Below are 21,169 nucleotides of genomic sequence, written 5' to 3'. Positions count from 1 at the left end.
GGGATAAGGCAGTTCGTAAGCGATAGTCCAGGCAAAGGGTCAGATCTCCAGCAAACAGATGTATTGAGGATAATCCAAAGAATAGTCGCGGTCACAGGCACAGGCAATGGGTCGAAAACAAATGGGGTAATTAGACAGAAACACAATCCAGAAACAAAAGTCGATAAACAGAAACAGGTCGAAAAACTACGGGTCAGAACAAGACAGAAGGAATAAGCTAAACCCGATGGTCGGGGACGAAACAGGTCAAAAGAGGTATCAATACAGAAACGCTGGAGAGTATGGAATAAACACATAACAATCTGGCAACTAACTGCACAAACAAGGGTTTTATACACAGGTAATGAGAGGGAATGGGAATCAGGTGGGGAAACAATCAGGAAGTGAATCAGGTGAAATGAATGAATGAAGTGACAGGGAGACTACAGTGTGCAGGGGGGTAACAAAAACATGAAAACGCGAACAACATTGGCAGAATACAGAACATGAAAAACACGAAACCTAACATTTCTGTTTTCCGCCAAAGCAGTAATGCACATGACTGTCGCTGGCTTTAGTAGGCTTGAGGCTTGGTTTTACATTTCATCTTCTTTCAATCACCACATACCTGCAGTATGTATGTTATTTGGCCCAAGCCATCCCATTAATCCAAATTACACAGGCAGTTGTTTCAGGTCATTTCAGTGTTATTTATTTTGACAGTGTCATTACCTTGGTCTTCAGGATGTTTTAAATGACCTTTACATACAATCAACATGTCTGACTGTAAAAGCTATTTCAGACCAATTAGGGAAGGAAGCGTTCACTAGACAAACGCACTGTAAGACATTGCCATGGCTTTGACATTGCAGTGCTAGGTGTCATGTTCCATTTAGTCACACTCGAGTTGCTTAACCAGTAAAGTTTTCATGTATTTTAACATAGGACACACAAACTAAATGACTAGTCATTTAAATCATATTATGAAGCATGCACTACTAATGAAAACAGGACTGGGCTGTAGTTTCAGCCAGGGTCTTTGGGCTTATTACTGCTACACACCGGAATGAGCATGCTGCAGTGATACACATGACATACTCCTGGGATTGGTTGTGTCTGTTCCACAGTTTCATGCCAAATTCTGCTCTTAATTATTTTATTAGCCCAGTCATTTAGCAACTGATATTTAACATTCAGATAAGTGCATTCAGATAAGTAGTTAATTTGGTACTGTTATTGGAGACAAGAAAACTGCACACATGCTGGCCCTGTAGGAATGGAAATAAGTAAAAATAATAATAAAAGCAAGGAACAACTCAAATTTGTGTGTCTGTAAGTGCTCATTGCCAGTCTGATTACAGAAAAGGGGATTTTATTTTTCAGTTTCTCTCATGCAGTTCATTTGTGTGATGTTCATAATGGGCAGTAAAACTTAGCTCATCACTCAAACATTCCTCATTTATATGCCCACAAAGAAACTGTTAATGATTCTAAAAACAAACTAAAGCAAAAAGTGTAAGTTCAGTGATACGTGCCATAACAGTCATTTAAGATATAAAACTCTCAACTCTCAAGGTTTTCAAGATTAATAATTGAAGGCTTTTATATCTTCCATGAATGCCTGAATGTAGTACATCTAAAATGCGATTGGGAGGTGGGTGGAATTTCAATAGCCCAGGATTTTCAAACTGTATGTCAATATTGATTCAGCATTCTGTGCCTCTGACACTGAATTGAAATGCTTAATTTATTGTAAAAATGGTAATTAGGAAACATAGGACATGTGATTACTCAAGCTTGTGGTTTATAATTAGAGTGTGCCCAGGGGGAACATTGTGGGGGCTTCATCGTGTCCCAACAACATTGACTGCCAATTAAATCTCGTCAAAGCGGTGTTACCACAGAATCTCTGGAAGAGGCAGCATTATGCCCGTGTCCTCGTGCCAAAGGATCAGGTGTCCTGGTACCCAGCCATGGTGCATCACCTCCAAATCCCCTAAATCACAGCCCCACCACCACTGCAAGTTACTGTATATCCCTATTATCATCTACTGAAGGGCCTCATGGGTGTTTTTATTATTATTATTATTATTAGTAGTAGTAGTAGTAGTAGTAGTTAGTAGTATTAATGAAGACCAACATCATATTTTGCAAAGGAGCTTGCTTGTGTCACTTTGACTGTATGACTGCACATTGGATGATATCTTAACCCATAATAAAGAACAATGCATTGACACAAGTAGATGAATAAGGATCTACTCAGTGTAATTACAAACACTTTTGTACCTTGCCGTTTGCTTTAAAACCAATGGCCTCTGTATCGGCATGCGGCCCAAGGGAGTACTGGTATTTTGAGTGAATGAAGCCATTTGCCATGCATGAGCATAAACAGCTCATATCTAAAATATGGTCCAGACCTGACCATTCTACGGCTGTTACATTCTATTTGTAATTATGAACTCATTGGAGTTTATCTATGGGGAAGTTATGCATTATACAATGCTTCTATGACCCTCCATAGGATCTGCACCTACAGCTACAGAATGTGTTCCCAGATGAATAGCCTAACCTGCTTTTGAGAAACTGGAGTACCCGGAAGAAACCCACATGGACACTGAAGCGGCAGTGCTATCCACTGCACCACTGTGCTGCCACAAACACTAGCTTCTTCATTTGAAGGCTATCTGAAATCTTAGCTAATTTTAAAGGCTCATAACCATTTCTGGTAATGACCAGAAGATCCAAGTAAAACTGCAGTGTCACTGCAGAGTAGTGTTATTGAATGTAACTATAATTAACAGGATTTTATGTAAATAGCCCCCTTTCATGAATTTCAAGTGCAGCTTCCACAATGTGTAGCACCCATCTGCTAGTGCTGTGGCCATTCCAAAAAGTCCAGTTGCTTAGCATTGGTATCCCTCCTAGTTTTCTGTCTGTGATCTGTGTTCAATCATCATTTTCCCCCTAGCTTTAACTCAATTATACACTAATGCTTAGTTCACAAACACCTCTGTGAGTCCAGCCATCACCAAAATGAATCTGCCAGACTGTGTTTGCATTTGTTTGTAGGTGAAAGTCATGGACAAATGTTGATTGAATTGAGGTCGGGGTGTCCGGAATGTGTGTGTGTGAATCCGCCGGGTCTTGTAGACGGGCAGTTTCTTTGCTCAGGTTGGGGTTGTGTGTGGGGTTGGGGTGGGGTGTCTGGAATGTGTGTGTGTGTGTGTGTATGAATGTGCCGGGTCTTGTTTACGGGCAGTTTCTTTGCTCAGGTTGGGGTTGTGTGGGGTGTCTGGAATGTGTTTGTGTGTCTGTGTGAATCCGTTGAGTCTTGTAGGCGGCCGGTTTCTTTGCTCAGGTTGGGGTTGTGTGTGGGGTTGGAATGTCTGGAATGTGTGTGTGTGTGTGTGTGTGTGTGTGTGTGAATCCGCCGGGTCTTGTAGATGGGCAGTTTCTTTGCTCAGGTTGGGGTAGCGTGTGGTGTGGGGTTGGGGTGGGGTGTCTGGAATGTGTGTGTGTGTGTGTGTGTGTGTGTGTGTGTGTGTGTGTGTGTGTGTGTGTGTGTGTGAATCCGTCGGGTCTTGTAGACGGGCAGTTTCTGTGCTCAGGTTGGGGTTGTGTGTGGGGTTGAGATTGGGGTGGGGTGTCTGGAATGTGTGTGTGTGTGTGTGTGTGTGTGTGAATCCATCGGGTCTTGTAGACGGGCAGTTTCTGTGCTCAGGTTGGGGTTGCGTGTGGGGGATTGTGTCGGGCGCCGTGTCAGCAGGCTGCTGTCACACATCGCTGCCCCTGCTAATTAATTGGCTTTTAGCTGCTGTTGTGTTCTCTGCCTTCTCATTTTGTTGGACTTGCTGCCTTTCTAGAACCTGGCATTTTACCAATGCTGTTTATAATTAAAGATGTTGATATGATGCACATTAAAAAATTTGTGAGCAAAATAGGAAGGGGGGGGGGGCAGAGTGGTCAGGAAAATTAACTCCTTAGTGTCAAGCAGAGCAAGAAATACTAAGTCTATTTTAAAATGCATCCAAATAATGTACTGAATGGAAGGTTGAGGTGAAATTCCTCATAGAGCTGACCTGAAGGTTCCATTTAAAATAATTACAATGCAAATTAATTGTTTAATATTTCATTATGCACACGGCAAATGCATTTTGAAGGTGGTTAAATATTATGTAGAAAATAAAGGTTTGGTGGTAACTCAAAGATACATTTTCTCATGACACCCCTGCCTACTGTAGGAGTGCTATGTCCATCCAAACAACACACTCTGTCACACTTTACAATAAGTGCAATTTAAACTGTTTTATTGCATGATCATTTATCTTTTAACCAGATACAAGCAGTTGTGTGGGAGCGTTATGATGGATAACTGCCTTCGGAGAAACACTTGTGCTTCTAAGTACATTACAAGAGACACAAATTAAACACGCTATTTCCCGAGCGACTGTATAATATTCCTGTCTGCAGGGCTTTGATAATGTGCTTGAGAGTGGAGGGGGAGGTCAGCCATTTACCAGCTCATCTGGAGACTAATAATCAGGCTTTAAAAAAGAAGAACACAGGAGCGCGGAGCAGCACTGACTGCCGCGGTGCAATATTTCCACATTACGGCCACCGCGGCACATATTCAGACATAATGCGCTCGTGTTTGCGCCGAAAGCACTCGTGCTGAAGAAAGCTGCGTCGTAAATGTAATAAAGTGTGTTAAAGTCTGTAAATTGTTGGCTTAACACCGCACATTTGTCCCTCCAGAGGGGCGCCCGGAGGTTCTGTTGGGTGATTTTTTTTTTTTTTACCCACCTGCCTTTGAATGTGCTTAAATTTGGATGGGTATTCATGAGATGGTTTATTAAAGCTTATACAACATTTTTAATACCCATGGCATATGGCATCATTACGGAAAATAGAATAGAAATATAATATAGTAGTCGCTGCATTTAAAGATTGTTAGTAAATATCTACATGCATATTATGTTGTTATGCACAGTGGGTATTATCAAAATATTTGCTTTGTGAATACTTTTAAAAACTCCCTTATTCCAGGCTGAACTTTTACTTCTGACTTGTTTTGACAAGAGTTTAGAGTTTATCTGCGTGAGTTACTTTGGATTGAGGTGTAATTATTATTATCTTTTATTCTTTTAGTCACTGCAATTCTGTACTTTATATGTTTTGTTTTAATCTATTTTATTCCATTCTATGTGTGTTGATACACAGGGAAATATAGGTATGCAGTGGATTTCTCAGCAATTTAGCAAGAGCTGCAGAATGTAGCTGGTCCTATTATGGAGAATTGAGGATTTTATTAATATAGCTGGGCTTAATTATTTTTTCCACAAGGCAAAATGAGGTATGCTGGGTAAAATAACTTTTTGAACCCCTTTGTTTCGATTGGTGGAGAGTATTTACTAATGAAGACTAAGGGTCATGGTGAGTCCTCTGGACTGAGGTTGGCGATATTTCAAGGCCAGTGTCCTGCAGGGGGTTATTTTAATGGGAAACATCATGCTGTCTGGTGTTTAGAGTGCAATTTGTCTGCTGTCTCTCATTTAAATTTAGACCAATATCATCAACATTGCAGCGCATCTCCACTCAATCCTTTGTGCGGTGACATGCTGAATATAAATACAAATGTGTGAAATGGGCACAGTGTGAATTCCGTTATTTTATGAATACACTTAAGTAAAATTGTGTAAAATGTCCTAATTAGAAAAGAAAACCTTTTGCTCTGAATATATGTGATATATTGATGTAGATGTAGATACTGAAAATAAACCATGGCATGCTGTATGCTTAACGGAGTGCTTGGCTACCCATTGAGAGTGATAAACCTGAAGGGTTGCCTGTAGTTCTCTGCAGGCAGTCCTCTGTAGCTGTTCTGAATAAGACCTTCAGTTAAGATCCGAGGAATAAATGTACTCTGGCTTACCCAATAGCTAAGAAAGCAAGACAAGAACCTCTTTCTCTTTTCAATGTAACTGCAGTTCCCATGAAGGATGTGGTGATTATAAATCCAAATAAAATAAGAATACATTTTGATTGTGCATTTTCTTCTTATGTACCATTTAGGAAAATGGACCAAAGTGTAATCTCTCCAAAAACGACTTCTGTGAGGTAAGTAGTTTAGTATCAATGTGGTAAGGTTGAATTTAATGTGTTTTCATTGTTATTTAAAATCAATCTAGTGTGACGATGATGCCAGGAAAGAAAACCAAACAAACATAGTTTGTTGGCTAATTTCGATTGAAGCAACCTAGCGAAGCTCCTAGACAGGGGAAACCAGGTATGTAAATTGTGGCTTTAATCATTTGTGTCCTTCCTCAGCCGGATTCCAACACAGAGACCTCCATCGCCACATGGGGATCTTGTTCCTGCATCAGTGGGAGCGCAGCGATCGTCTGTCTGTCCTACATGCTGCTCAAGCTAGCTCTATAAACACCTACCACTATCCGCTCATTAACCAACAACCTGAAGAAAACAAGCATAAACAAGCCCCGGATCAAGGACCTTGAGAAACCACACGCTCTCTCTCTCTCTGCAGTTCTCTCTTCTCTGGTGACAATGACGGCGGAAGTGATTCCTGAGGAACATACCAAGGGCTGCTGCACAGCAAGCTTTTACGTGGCAGAGAGAGAACGATGGTTATAGATGACGCCGACTCTAGATTCCAAAGTCGAGACCTAACTGAATAACTCTGAAAACTGCTCTCCACTAGGCCTCTTGGTAGACCCGTTAATACTCAGACGGAGGAGCGCTAAGCCATGTCTCCTCGCGTGCCACGCTTCTGAGCCACTGGCAGAGGCTGCTCTGGTGATGGTGGCTCGTCGTCCTTCCCTTCTTCTCCCAGGCCCATGGCGGCAGAAGTTCATCTCTCTCTCCGCCTTCCTTCTCTCACATCCAAATGGTCTGCTGTCCTTCAGCAAATACACCCCTGCTTTTCTGTCTGTTGTGTGCAATTTTTTTTTTTTCAACCATAACGGAAAACGGCTCTCATTACCTATCACTCAAAAAGGATTTTAGGGATGAACTTTTATTCAGTTGACATAATGTATACATTTGTGTGGGTACTGTAAATGTCCTACAAGCTCTTTTATTCTGGTACTTTTTTTTGTTGACAGATTCTAAGAAAAAAAGAAAAAGAAAAAAAAGAAAAATTGATTTTAAAAAAAGATAGTTTTGAAGTGTGACAAAGTTCTCACTGGAAATATGTTATTGTTGGAAGTTGGCAGGAGTTGGCCATTGTGTATAATTTTGTCTGTGAGTATAGATACAAATTGTTTCCCTTCAAATGTACAGATGTAATTTCTTATGTACTAAAAATGTTTGAGAGACAGGGCAGCGATGTGCAAGCTCAAAGGGAGCTCAGAGAGAACAAAGGAGCCGAACAGCAGTGGTGATTGCACTGGGCTGACAGTGCCAATAATGCTAGGTGTAGGCTGTCATTATGTGTAATAGTTTTTTTTTTTTTTTTTTTTTGCCTATACAAACTGAACATATTCAAGGAAACAAAGCTCCAGGGACAATGAAACAAAGCATCATTTGCTTCAAAAGTAAATTGTTGTTGTATAATATAGTGTGCAATCTATCGCGTGGCCTTACTCTCTTTTAGATTTTTTTCTTCCTCCAATTCAGTGGTGCCACACAATACTGTTTCAGAAAAGCCAGGCGCTGGCAAGGCTGATAGACAAAACAAACAACAAAAAAAGGTCAGGCTATTTCAAAACCCAGTACTGGTTCACAATATATCATTGGACTTAACTCTTAAATAGAAATTCCAGCACTGAAAAAAGGAAAAAAAACACAGCTGCTTTGGAAAGATAATATTTTTAGATTGAATATGATGGACTAGCTTGCCTGCATTGTTATCCTTTAAAGCCATGATATAAAGCCAAATGTAATGTCGAGTCAATAACACTAACTTAGCTGATTACTTAACATTTTGCAGGACATGAAATCTTAGTACTCTCATGTGTTCTGCCAGCCAAAAAAGAAATGGGTTGATTGTACAGTAGGTTGTAATTGAGGCATCTGTGCATTAAATGTGCATGTTTTCAGTTCCATCACATACATCTGTATGTGTATAAACATTTCAATACTGAAACTAATCTACTAAAAATTCCATCATAAATTCAATAATGCTTACATGTACAGTACTTATTGAATGAACTGCACCCTGTAATATTCTTACTAACTGGCTATCTATTTAGCAACAGACTAGATCTTAAAGAACTTGCTTCTAACCATTTTGATCATCTGCAGATAAATTCAAGTGTCTATTAGATAATCACTTACAGATGTTGCTCATTAGGTATGGGAATCAGGCAGGTTGTCACAGATGCAGAAAATTTGCCATGAGGCAGGACTGAGGGGGTCCACACAAGCCCACACAATGTATCGATAAAAAGAACAATTAAGTAAATCAACACATTTTCAATGATATAACTGTTTTTCGTGGTATGTTTTCATCTTCATTTATGCACTTAGCTAATGCAGGCTATGCTGTATATTGTTTTCGTAGCATATTATTCAGGAAACGAACATTGAGAATTGGAATTAAGTATGGATTTAATTTTAAAATCTAATTTGATGTCTAAGACAAAATCAAAACACCATATTGGCAAATTGGCCAAAAATAAAAATAGCTAGTCAGCATAACGCTAGCTATGAAGAAGTGAGTTTGATATTGGTAACCTGCCTTTGCTGTCAAGAACTGTGACTGACAGTTTGCACAACGGGCAAAAGAAATGAACTTAGAATAGCCCTAAAATGAGAACTACCCTGTCTTAGCAGGCAAATGGGTCCTTTGTCTGATTTCCTGTTTGTCAGAAGGCCCTTGTTATGGAAGAATGCATCATTTTGTCATACAGTATTCATTTCATTTGCTATACACTATATTTTCAGAATGTAACAGAAGCCCCAAAATGCTTATTTGCATAGGGAATGTAGAATTATCAGTTGTGACCCTGGCACAGTGAGTTGATTTTCTTAATTGTTAGATTTGTTGTGAAAAATGTTGTGCTGTGCATTTAAAACCACAAAAATGTTGATTAGGTAGAAATAAAACAGGGCATTGTCTTATGTTCGGTGAAGGCCAAATAGAAATGATCAGGATGAAATATAAACAAATATTCAAAAAACTATTTAAATGCAAATGTGATATATTTTTATAGGTATGCAAGATTGTAGCTGAATTATACCGATGGAACTGGGAATCAAATTTTATCAACAAATATGAAATGTATCTGGCCAACACTTATTTATTAATTAAGCCCCCAACTAGATGTAATTATGTAATATGACTGAACTACTATCATTACGGTAAAAGCAGCTGCTTGTAGAGAAGAGTTCTTTTCGAGACTGGTTTCCTGTGTTGTCATGGTTGCAGACATTTCTGCTCTCTGTGCATTAGAGACAGTAATAAATAAATGAAACCATTGGTCTCCAACCCTGACCACGGTAGGTTCATTTTCTGTTGTAGTTTCAATTGCCTATATCGTTCATTAATTTTTGCTATCATTTTCACCTTTTTCCGGCAATTTTCATATTTTACCAAATTGTATATGTATACAGTCATATTACCAGTACACTAAGACATACATTCAGTGCTATCTGTCTTTTAGCAGCTGAGGATATACAGATGAAACTTCACATCGGTTGAATTTACCTGCATTAAAAGTTATGCAGTATTATAGTACCCTGGGGGATCAGGGATCAGGGATCATCCAATTTCACCCTCAAATCCAAGCCAATTAACTGAACAATTAGTGCTACTAATCAGCCAGACTGTCTTCAAACCTGACTCCCAGGTAAAGGGAGGGTGGAAAACCAGCAGTTCTTAGCCCTGGAGGACCGTGATTTGATGATCCCTGCCCTAGATCCTCTTGAATAATGAATGGCCAGCAATTTGTAGAGTTGTGTTAAACTGATGGATATTAGTCTGAATGAAGACGGCTCTGGCACACTGAAGTGTCTTTATGAACTATTTAAAATGATCTCTAATTGCATTGCAACGCTCCTGCTGTGCAATCTACACTGCCCAAAAGTGTGTGCCTCGACCGTAACCACACACAGTATAAACGCCACATGTGGGAGGGAAGATCAAGCTGCCAAGATTTGTTCCTAAAACTCTTACGCCATACAATACACACATCCAAAACTCTCCAGCAAGTGACAGGGAGTGATGACAGCTGCCTTATCTGACTACACAACAAAAAAGTGAAGTTGGATGTCAAGGATTCTTTCTGTAAAATGTGCCTACTTCTAACTTTTCTTTTAAAATTGAGACCATTCATGCAAAAAAAGGTTTTTTGTCCCATCATGCATTAGCGTGATGCCTAAGACGCATACAGGGCAAAGGTGCTGGAGTTGACTACTGTCTGCTTTAGCATAGCTGCCAGGGTAGTCAGGCATGAACTTAATTCCCACTGATATGGGGGAGGGGGAATTCTTGCATGAGACTGAAGGAAGTATGTATTAAAAGACTGAAGATGTGCTTTGAAAATTCAGAGCTGTCAGATTCTATTTGGTATTATGGCCTCACATCAAAAAGACAATAAAGTCTTTATCGTAGAAAATAAAGTGTAACATGAAAGTCTTTGCTGTTCTGCTAAAATATTATCTGTGTGTTGCCTCCACTGGGTATATTGGCCACAGTCTTATTTTCATGGAATTGTGCGTGTGCGTTGATTGTCTTTAACCAAACTGAGTGTGCGTAAACAGTGTGGTTTGTCTCTGTGATAAATGGAGGCTTCTGGCATACACAAAGACAATCATGTACAATCTGTGCTGCAGAGGAGAGAGAAAAAACAAGGAAGGAGAAAAGGAGTTAAAGGCTTTTGACACCGAGTGGCATCAGGATTGTGGCAGGACACCACAGGAGGACGTACAGAAGTTATATATTATAGATAAACCTTACAGTTTGTGTTGTGGCATAAGTATTGGCACCGACTCTACCCCTTTGGGGCATTGGGTCACACATCGATTTAACATGCGTTCAAACTATGCTATGTGGACAAAAAAAAATATCCCAGCACTGTAACAATGTTAACGTCACCTACCTTTGTAGATTGCAGTAAGATCAAGATATGCTAATGTTGTGCTTGTTTCTTTATCAATAAAACTGCTTTTATTTGTACAGCTGCCTTCTTCATTTTGGTGATGTGGTTATGTCCCATTCACACCACTCCACACCTTCTATGTTGTTTAACTTGTTAGGGAAGTGTTGTATGACTCTATTCTCACAGTTGGGAATACACACTAGCCCAGGTCTTCCAAAGTTACATATGCAGCAGCTGAACATCATGTAGCGGCCTCTGTTACTGAGTCTCCTGTGTGATACATGAAGTCAGGCAGAACAGCTCCCGCATAATGCTGCGCACGTGAAGCACAGCCACGGTAAGCATAAAGACGTCAGCGCAATCTCAGCAGAGACGCCACGCCAAACACAGCCAGGAACAAAAGAGTTTCTCCTCTCTGCGGTCACCGAGGGGATCGGCAAATATCATGGATAATCCGTCTGAAAGCCGGGGTGGCCCTGCAGGAGCAGAGGTTGAGCCTTCCGGAAACCTGGGGTCGGAACATCACAAAGGAAGAGGGAAAGCGGCTCTAAGGGAGGCGAGGCGGTGAGCGGGGGGGCGGGGTGGTGCTTAGCACAGATTGATGAAGCCCTAGCTTGTCTTTCATGGAAGTGCAGAAAACTGAAATGCAGTCTACAGCAGACCTGCTCACTGCCACAACGGGCCTTCCGCATAGGGACGTGACCCTGAAAAGAATGATGAATTTAGCTTCAACAACGTACCTGAAACTAGAGCACAAGAACCACTGAAGTGTCATACAGCCTCAACTGGAAAGAAAGCTCCAGGGCAACTTTGGTGAATTGCCTTCAAATATAGCACATGATCAAGTGTGGACTGGCGATTTCTGATATCGTTGTTGTGTTGTGGGGCTAAATGAGAGGAGAAGAACGTTCATTTGCGAGATGGATCAAAGGCAAGCACATGTCTTGTGAGGGAGGAGTTGTAGAATCATTAAAAAACGCATACCGTAACAGTGTAAACTTCTCTTTAAGCTTGAATTTAAGCTTCAACTTAAAATATACCAAAGTATCAGATCAGGAAACCCACTCAAATGCTAAGACAGATGAACCATTTGCATTTAATATTTAATGTGTTATAAATGTGTGCAAGAAATTCAGGGGATTGTGAAGCTAATGCAGTGAGAAGGATGGTATGGTAAATTTGGGAATTTTAACTAGGCACCAGGATTAACACCCCTACTCTTTAAATAATTGCCATGGGGTCCTTCATGACCACGGTTAGCGAGCATCTCTCTTTAACATCTCACTCAGTAGAGGCCCCGCACGGACTGAACACAGTATGCTGGTGTAACCACTGTTTATTCCCAGGAGATCTCCAACACTTATCAAGCCAAGCCACCCCCATTTACATCTCATCAGACGGATCGGGTAATGGGATGTCATTTCAGTCTTTTTCCTTATTTTTTTGCATATTTCTTCCAGCAAAACAAATCCCTGCCACACAAAAATATGAAAGTTAAATTACTCACAAGGGACAAAGGAAAGAGACTGTATAAACATGATTCATTCAGCTTAATAGGATAATGTAGTTATTAAAATTAATTTAAATTATTATTGTTATTTCCATTCATTAAAAGTCCCTCTGTGCAGCATTAGCTACGCAGCACAGCAATACAACAACACGCTTAAAATAGACTAAAACAAAGCCAGCTCACAATGTTGACCAACGGTGATGCAATCTATTGTGAAAATAAATTAATAAATAGTTCCCAGGCCAGGCGTCTCAGAATGAGGAGAACACAGGGCCAGACACCTAGAAAACCAGACACCAACCAATGGTTTTATGATGCCTGTTTTCTGTACAGAAAATAATTTACCAAAATGAATGAATAAAATGAATGACATACAAGTATTATTTGTTTATCAAAAAAAAGGGGTGGATTATGGCAACAGTATGATCACATTTTATTGACCTGCATTGCTCCACTATGACATACTGTACTGTGCAGAAGTCTTAGGCACCCTAGACTTTCTTATATATATGTTATTTTTTTCGTGTGTCAGTATAAAAGAACACATTTGAGATTTCCAAATATTCATTTTCCAAAATATTTAATTTTACAGATACATTTTTGTATTTAATTTTAAAAAGTAACATAAGCAACTGTAAGCAATTGACTACTTTTTACATAAAAACTTGATCAAGGCTGTCTGAGATCAGAAGCAAGGAGCTAACCTTGCAGAAGAACTGTGGCAAGTTCTCCAACATGTTTGGAACAACCTCAATGCTGATTTTCTTATAGAACTGCAGGACAGCGTTGGCTATCTCAGAGCAGTGATGCAGCTTTAACACCGAAGGGCGGTCACAAAAAATATTGATTTGATTCAGTTTTTAACTATTCTGCCAAATTACTAAAATGTAATGTAAAATGTATAGTACATTTATTTAGGACCTTTCATTTAATAATTTTTGAAAGAATCTTATCTATACAGAATGTTATACAGGTGCCTAAGACTTTTGCACAGTACTGTATGTCCTGAGAAACCATGAGCGAAGCAAAAACAAACTGATAGCCAATGGCACAGAGTATATGACTTAAATTTGTCTTGCATTCTGTCTCGTAACTACTAAATTACTAAAGTGTAATCTTATCTGTACAGAATGTTATACAGGTGCCTAAGACTTTTGCACAGTACTGTACATACACATGTACATTTCAGGCATATTAAATGTATGTTCTTCCTGTACCATGCACCAGACATGTTAAGAAGGAAATGCAGCTACGATGATTCCAAATAGGCCAAATATTCAGCCCTTGAATAGAATACAGTAGAATTAGCTGGCATATGACCAGTATATACTGAATGCTGTACTGTGCACTGGTTATTATTATTACATTACATTTGTCCACTACAATATATGCAAAATCCCGTTTTCTGTTAAATGGTTTTAATTGCAGAACAGAAATTACAATGAATTCCTTCAGAAGGTAACTAAAGGAATGAAAAGATGTGCATGTCATAGACTTATGTCAAGTCACACTTTGTTCACATTTGAATCTTTCTTTTCTTTCTTGCTCCAAAGCTCCATTGATAAAGGCACCCAGCATGACTGTGGCAGATACAGTAGGTCTCAATCGGCAGTCACAGGTAGTTAAAATCTGGGCTGCTTCGCGTCAAGTCTGCAGCAGCAGGATCTAATTGCTTTGTCTCAGCAGGGGTATAATGGACTTAAGCCAGTCAGGGTTCTGAGAGTGAAAATCTCAGTGGGATTTTATAGTCATCAAAATGATCTGAACCAAAAAGTGCAGTGTGTATGTAATATTGTTTTTTGTCTATCTGGTTTTTGATCAAATTTATAAACAGAAGAAATAACTAGCTGCACTGTCAATGACACATTGGTTTGCTGGTGTGAAATAAACCACATCACAGTAAATGGCTGAACTCTCTGCTCCATTGTTGACATTGCAATTGCAATCTCCACATTTTTTACATCATTGATCAAAATAAGTGATATTTTCATAATTACAGTGATGAAATTTGTGAAAATACTTATTTGAATATATATGTAGCTAACAAGGAAACTAGTGTCCTCAGGCAAGCTAGTTTTTCATCCACCTAGCTTGTTAGTTATTTATTGCAAGATATTCAAAACTGGGAAACTAATGCTCCACTCATTTTTGTGACAGGACGGTCGCAGGGGTCCTTGTTCACATGTCAGTGTACAGACTCAGTGAGCAATTTATTAGGTAGCCCTGTATACCAGCTTGTTAATGCAAATATTTAATCAGCCAATCATATGGCAGCAACTAAATGCATTAAAGCATGCGGACGTGGTCAAGAGGTTCAGCTGTTTTTCAGACCAAATATCAGAATTGGGAATAAATGTGATCTAAGTGACTTTGACCGTGGAATGATGGTGCCAGACATGTTGGTGCCAGACAGGGTGGTTTGAGTATCTCAGAAACTGCTGATCTCCTGGGAGTTGGACGCACAACAGTCTCTAGATTTTGCAGAGAATGGTGCAAAAAACAAAAAACATCCAGTGAGAATAAGTTCTGTGGGCAAAAACGCATTGTTAATGAAAGAGGTCAGAGAAGAAGGGCCAGACTGGTCAAAGCTGACAGGAAGGTGACAGTAACACAAATAACCATGCTTACAACAGTAGTATGCAGACAAGCATCTCTGAACACACATAACGCGTCAAACCTCTGATTAGATACAGCAGAAGAAGACCAATAAGTCAAAAAAATTATAAATACCTAAATAAATTGCACACTGAGTGTATAAGCCCATGTCATTGGCTACTCTGAATAAGGTTTGTACACAGTTTCACAGTGCACATATACAGCATTTGAAATTTATTTGGAAAAAATTTAATTATTATTTTTTTTTTTATAAATGTCACTTTTTTAAATTTAATGAAAATAAAAGTCTGTTGTTTTTCCACCTCTGGTTTAATTGAACTGTAATTTGTTTCTTAATGAAATGGTACAATTAAAAATAAAGTTTTTTAGTTTTAATGTACAATTAAAATTCTTGATTACTATTACTTTATAACAAATAAATATTTATAACAAATGACATATTTACAGCTGCAACTGGTTGAAACTCAGGGGCGATTCTAGGATTTTATGTGAATGGGGGCTGAATTGTAGTTACATTGTCAAATTGTTTTTCGAAAATAACCCTTTAAAGGCCACTTCTGGTGATTTGGACAATAATCATCCATCCATCCATCCATTATCTGAACCCGCTTATCCTGATCAGGGTCGCAGGGGGGCTGGAGCCTATCCCAGCATACATTGGGCGAAAGGCAGGAATACACCCTGGACAGGTCGCCAGTCTATCTCAGGGCACACACACCACTCACTCACACACTCATACCTACGGGCAATTTAGACTCTCCAATCAGCCTAACGTGCATGTCTTTGGACTGTGGGAGGAAACCGGAGTACCCGGAGGAAACCCACGCAGACACGGGGAGAACATGCAAACTCCGCACAGAGAGGCCCCGGCCGACGGGGATTCGAACCCAGGGCCTCCTTGCTGTGAGGCGTGGACAATAATCAGCGATCATGTATTTCTCACAGAATAGATGGTCATTGTTGGAACAATCTAAGCAATTTATCAGGCTTTCATGGGCAATATCTACTTACTTGTTTCAACACCCCTGGTTTTAACCAGTCTACTGTAGCCTAACTTGTCATTTGCAGGCATATATCTGTCAAATAAATTTACTATCTGATGATCACCTGGCTCCTGTGTTGTTATGCTGACTTCTTTTTCTGTCTTCTTCACAGTTTTTCTACTTTTACTCCTGGTCTGTTTTTCCAGTAACTTCCAGTAACTCAAAAAAAGTATATATCCATCTACTGGAAATAGATATTTATTTTCCAAACTTTGGCTATTTCAAATTAATATTGAACAAATATTGGTTGCCATGCAATACACCAACCAGCTCGTCAGAAGCATTTGGGTGTCTTGCTCAGAGACACTTCGACAGCCAGACGACTGCACTTACCGCCTGAGTCAATGTCGCTACATGACTGACAGGAACCCTACATCACTGAAAGTTACTGCACACATAAGGACGTTAGTGTTTGTCTCTCCCTTTGATCTCCCCACTTGTTCTGAATGCACCTAACATTACTTGTCAGTTTCTCTCTAGCTAGGTTAGCTTGCTAGCTACTGTTTTCTTCTTGCACTCTTGTTTGTTAATGTTACTAGCAAGCTAGCTAGTCTTGGCTTTTATGAAATAAACTGCTTTGATACAAAACAATCAATCGTCATTCAAACATTCTTTAAAAGTACATAAAACCTAGTCTTCAGCCCTACTCTGGGGGACGTTATTGGGCACTACCGTTTATTAGCAACAAAATGTTTCATCAGGTTTAGCTTACAGCCATAGAGATAATAAACAAACAATTGCAAAAGAGTCAGAGGGAAGGACCAGTGTTGCTGAGTGGACAGGAGTGTTTATTATGATTCTTCACTGACTCAACCTCTAGGACAGGTCACATACAAACCGGAGACATTTAACATGTCCTACTGTATTGGTTTCCTGAAAACATAAGGTATTTATTCCTAGATAATATTCTCTCAGGGACATTATCTTTCGAATAATTCTAGAGGTTTTGGGTGGTAGGTACAATACTCATGACTGGAACATTTTGAAGTCAATGTGTAAAATTTAACGTGAAAGGACATTACAGCTATTGAATGGAAGCATAGTGTGAGGTAGAGATATGAAAAAGTAAATGGATTCCAGACTATTTTGTTCCGCATCTTATGTGAAAAATATTAATCAAAGGGCAAGAAACAGGGGGGTTAGTGTGGGGAGGGAGGGGGGAAGAAAAAGAATCTAATTACATAGATAAGATTCTTTTTTCTAAATCTAATTAAAAGTGTTAGTTCTTCGGACTTATCTGCAATGGAAATGTCCCTCAGTCAGTTTCAGTGGAGATATGAGAACCAGTTCTTACTCAGCTGAAGGCCATAAAGATGCTGAGGAGAATGACAGGGTGGGGGAGGGGAAGAGAGAGGGGGAAGAGACAGACAGAGAGAAATAGAGAAAGAGAGAGACCGCAGGACTGATATTTATTGTCTAAAAACGTGTTCTTAAATCTTATTGGGAAAAAAAGACTGGGGGGGTGGGTATTATCAGCAGTCAGAGTATTATGAACATGAAAAAGAAAAAACATAAACCAGTCAATCTGACAACCCCAAGAACCAAACAGCATCCCAAACGACATAGACACGATCCATTCCTGTGAGACCAGGATCACGGTGTACATTTAACCCTGATTCGATAGTGCTGCATTGGGACCACAGGTACGTGTACATGCAGTATGGATATAGTATATCATGCAAACCACACAGCTAGCTACAATATATTTACAGCTGGTGTGGTTATAGATAGTTTTGAGATTGATTCCTACTAATCATTATCACTTTCATTATAATGCTTTGTAATCATATTTTTTGTTTTTGTATTTTTTTTTGTATTTGTAATTATTTATTTCAGTGTTGAACTGTTAGGAGAATGTTATCCCATACTCAGCTATCCTTTTAGGTCCTGTTAACTATCGTGATCAGATGATGGACTTTTTCCGAAAGTATCAAATAATAAAAGTGCCAAAAGTCAAAATATTGGGTTATAGAATAAGTCCTGCTTTGAAACGGAGGAAATCTGCTTTCTGAAGACTGGAGGTTTGCATACCATCAACAGGTGATGCAATATGGTGATGACAGAGGTTGACATAGCTGATTGAGGTTGAAACAGCATTCAACCTAAGTTCTCACCAAAATGGAGATAAGATGGTTGAATGCACTGAAGTGGATGCTAAAGGAATTACTGAATTCAATGATAGAAAGAAAAATTAAAAAGAAAGCAAATCTGCTCACATTGCATATTGCATATTTCAATGTCAGAATGGGGGTAATGATGTATGACAACACTACTACATTTCAGAAATCTTTGGGGGATAGCAGCTATGAATCATGACTGCACATAACAGCAATCTCACAGAATTGTAGGTGCAAAAATGAGAAGTCAGGAATAACAACTTTTATATGATTCCTTTAATCTCTATTACTAAGGATTCATTTCTAGGTAAAGAGTTCGAAACAAAATTGTTCTTGGATAAGTGAGTACAGTGCAGTTTCATTTTCTGTCACGCAAAAATTCCATTGTCTTCAAAAAATATAATGAATGTAGTTTCCCTGGAAGTACTTCAACACATGATATACTCAAGGTACCCCTCTAGCTTGTAGATGAATGAGAGACAGAGCAAAAAATAATTCACAATAATAATTTGAGTGCAACTTGAGTTAGACACACAAACAGACAACAAGAATAGAAAAATGGAAGTGTACTTCGGCAGGCTATGAGAGTACATGAAAGGGCAAAGATCCAGCCTCTGATAATTTTGATGAAACACTTTCCTTTTTACTTTTCTGGAATTTACGTAGCAGATGCTCTTATCCAGAACAGTATGCAAGGCAAAAATTAGGGTAGCACAAAAGGCAGGCATGTGAGGACTGCCAGGCATGCCACACTGAGGTGCAGATGGAAGGCACGCTTTAACCTTAAAACAGTTTTATCCAAAGATCAATGTCAGATCATTTACTTTGTCTTTTTTGAATTAGACCTGGAAACGCTGATTAAAATGCCCCAAGGATGTAAGGTTTTCGCACATCAACTGGTTTCAGTAAATTAGGGGTAAACATTATTAAACCTCAGCTAACAAAAAAGAGATGAAGACGGAAACCAACTGAGGATATTTTGATAACAGTGGCGTGGGAAGGCTGAGGGTTGATATGCACACACATATACAGGCTTAAAAACAATGGCTACACTGTCTTAAGAGGTGGAATAGTTTTACAATCTCATACAGGAAGTAATTAATCTATGTTTATTTGCGATCAATATGCTATGGGCTAAATAACATTACCTGCTATTGGAGTTAAATAATGAGTTCAGCCGTAAGCAACTGCTAATGAACTCAGCTTGCCATTCTTCTGCACAGGGCTTATGGAACATGCTTAGCGATTGCTAGGCAACTAGTGAACTGGGACTAAATGCACTGCCAAGCCAGTGCAGCTGCACAATATTGAGCGAGTAACAATGATGCCTGAAATAACAGGAACAAAACACAAACAGCAGCAGAGGGATGTTTTCAATCCTCTAGCACATTTTACCTTACATAATTTGGAAATTAATGTCAATGCCAATCATGATGAACATTTAAAGGGAAGGAGGGAATTACACTGTATGTCTGTCTGCTAAAATGTTTTTATTATTTGACTTTCAAATTAGTCATAGCACAGAATGGATAAATACACTGAATATTAATGTAGTACAATAACCTTAGTTATGCATGCAACCTTTTATTGAAATCATGGATAGACTATACATCCATTAGACATCTTTCTACATATGAGACATGTTTCATATAATGAAAGTTAAAAGTATTAAATGACTTCATTTCCTGGAATATATATTATCACACATTATCCAATTGTTTTATGAAAATGATGAAATCCTTCAAGCAAAACATTCCATTTCAGAATAAAATTGCAGATATTTTTCCATCAGCATATTACCAACCATTAACATGCCATACCAACACAAAGCAATAGAATACATAAAATAGAATACATAAAAGTACAGACTGAATTGGTGGGTTTTATTGATCAGTTGATGAACTCAACAATGTAGATCAGGAATGCCTAGTCATCATCCATCTAGGTCACAATTTAGAATAATTTATTTGGTCCAACAGGAAATAAATTGAGTTCATGGCCACTTCAATGAATTCATCCAAATAAGGGCTATATCACATCATAAATGTTATTATTGTATTGTAAAGTATTGGTAGAACAAAAACTATATTTTATAGTATCAGGACTTCCATAGGAGGGTATCACAAGTAGTCTCTTCTCAGGCATTAAGTATACTATAATCATGGTTTGTTCATGTACACACTGTTCATAACAAGATCAGTCTTTTAATGCAATTTAGTTAGGCATTTAAGATTCCCACATTTAATCACAGACATTAGTGTCTATCAAATGCATACATACTTAAATAAATAAATACATTTAAAAAAAGCAACTGACAAATTACCACTTTGGTTAAATATTTTAATATTTTTGTCCATTCTGATTAGAAAATGTTGAATAACAGAATTTATTTAGGAATAAGTATTTGCATTTCAGCCACACTGACTGACATAAAACAAAAACTTGAAATTACATGAAATGGTAATATAACTATCATAACTGTATCTTCAGGAAATGCAATGTTGTCCGTTTTGCATCCCCCATGCGTTAACAAACCTCTACAAGAAGCAATTAAAACAAATATGAACATAACATAAGAATATATTATGCCATATATTATGAGTATTCAGCCCATCTATGCTCATCACATCAAGATTTGTTTTATACCCCCATGGAATCAAAAGAAGGATTTACCTGCACAATCTGTAACCATAGTGAATGTCAATCTATGTCAATCAGCTTGCTTGGTAGAATGGTCTTTGTAAGGTGTTGGGTGACCACAAGCCTCTGGAAGAAGTCTCTGGAACTATCCTGGAGGAATGGAACACCATTCTTCCAAAATATATTCCCTCATTTGGTGTTTTG

General features: G+C 38.8%; 1 protein-coding gene across 1 annotated transcript in view; it reads left to right on the top strand.

The window, feature by feature from the left end:
- Positions 1–11,116, top strand: part of LOC133141312 (GDNF family receptor alpha-2-like) — a 76,158-nt gene extending 65,042 nt beyond the window's left edge. The window contains exons 8-9 of the mRNA XM_061261832.1: positions 6,052–6,096; positions 6,307–11,116. Of these exons, the coding sequence (XP_061117816.1) occupies positions 6,052–6,096; positions 6,307–6,417 (156 nt within the window). The 3' untranslated portion in view covers positions 6,418–11,116. The remainder of the gene's footprint in view (positions 1–6,051; positions 6,097–6,306) is intronic.
- The last annotated feature ends 10,053 nt before the right edge of the window (positions 11,117–21,169 follow it).

This window comes from Conger conger, chromosome 11, assembly GCF_963514075.1.
Source record: "Conger conger chromosome 11, fConCon1.1, whole genome shotgun sequence".
NCBI classification, from domain to species: domain Eukaryota; kingdom Metazoa; phylum Chordata; class Actinopteri; order Anguilliformes; family Congridae; genus Conger; species Conger conger.
Note: the sequence above shows the minus strand (reverse complement) of the source record. Positions and strands in the feature narration are given on the sequence as shown.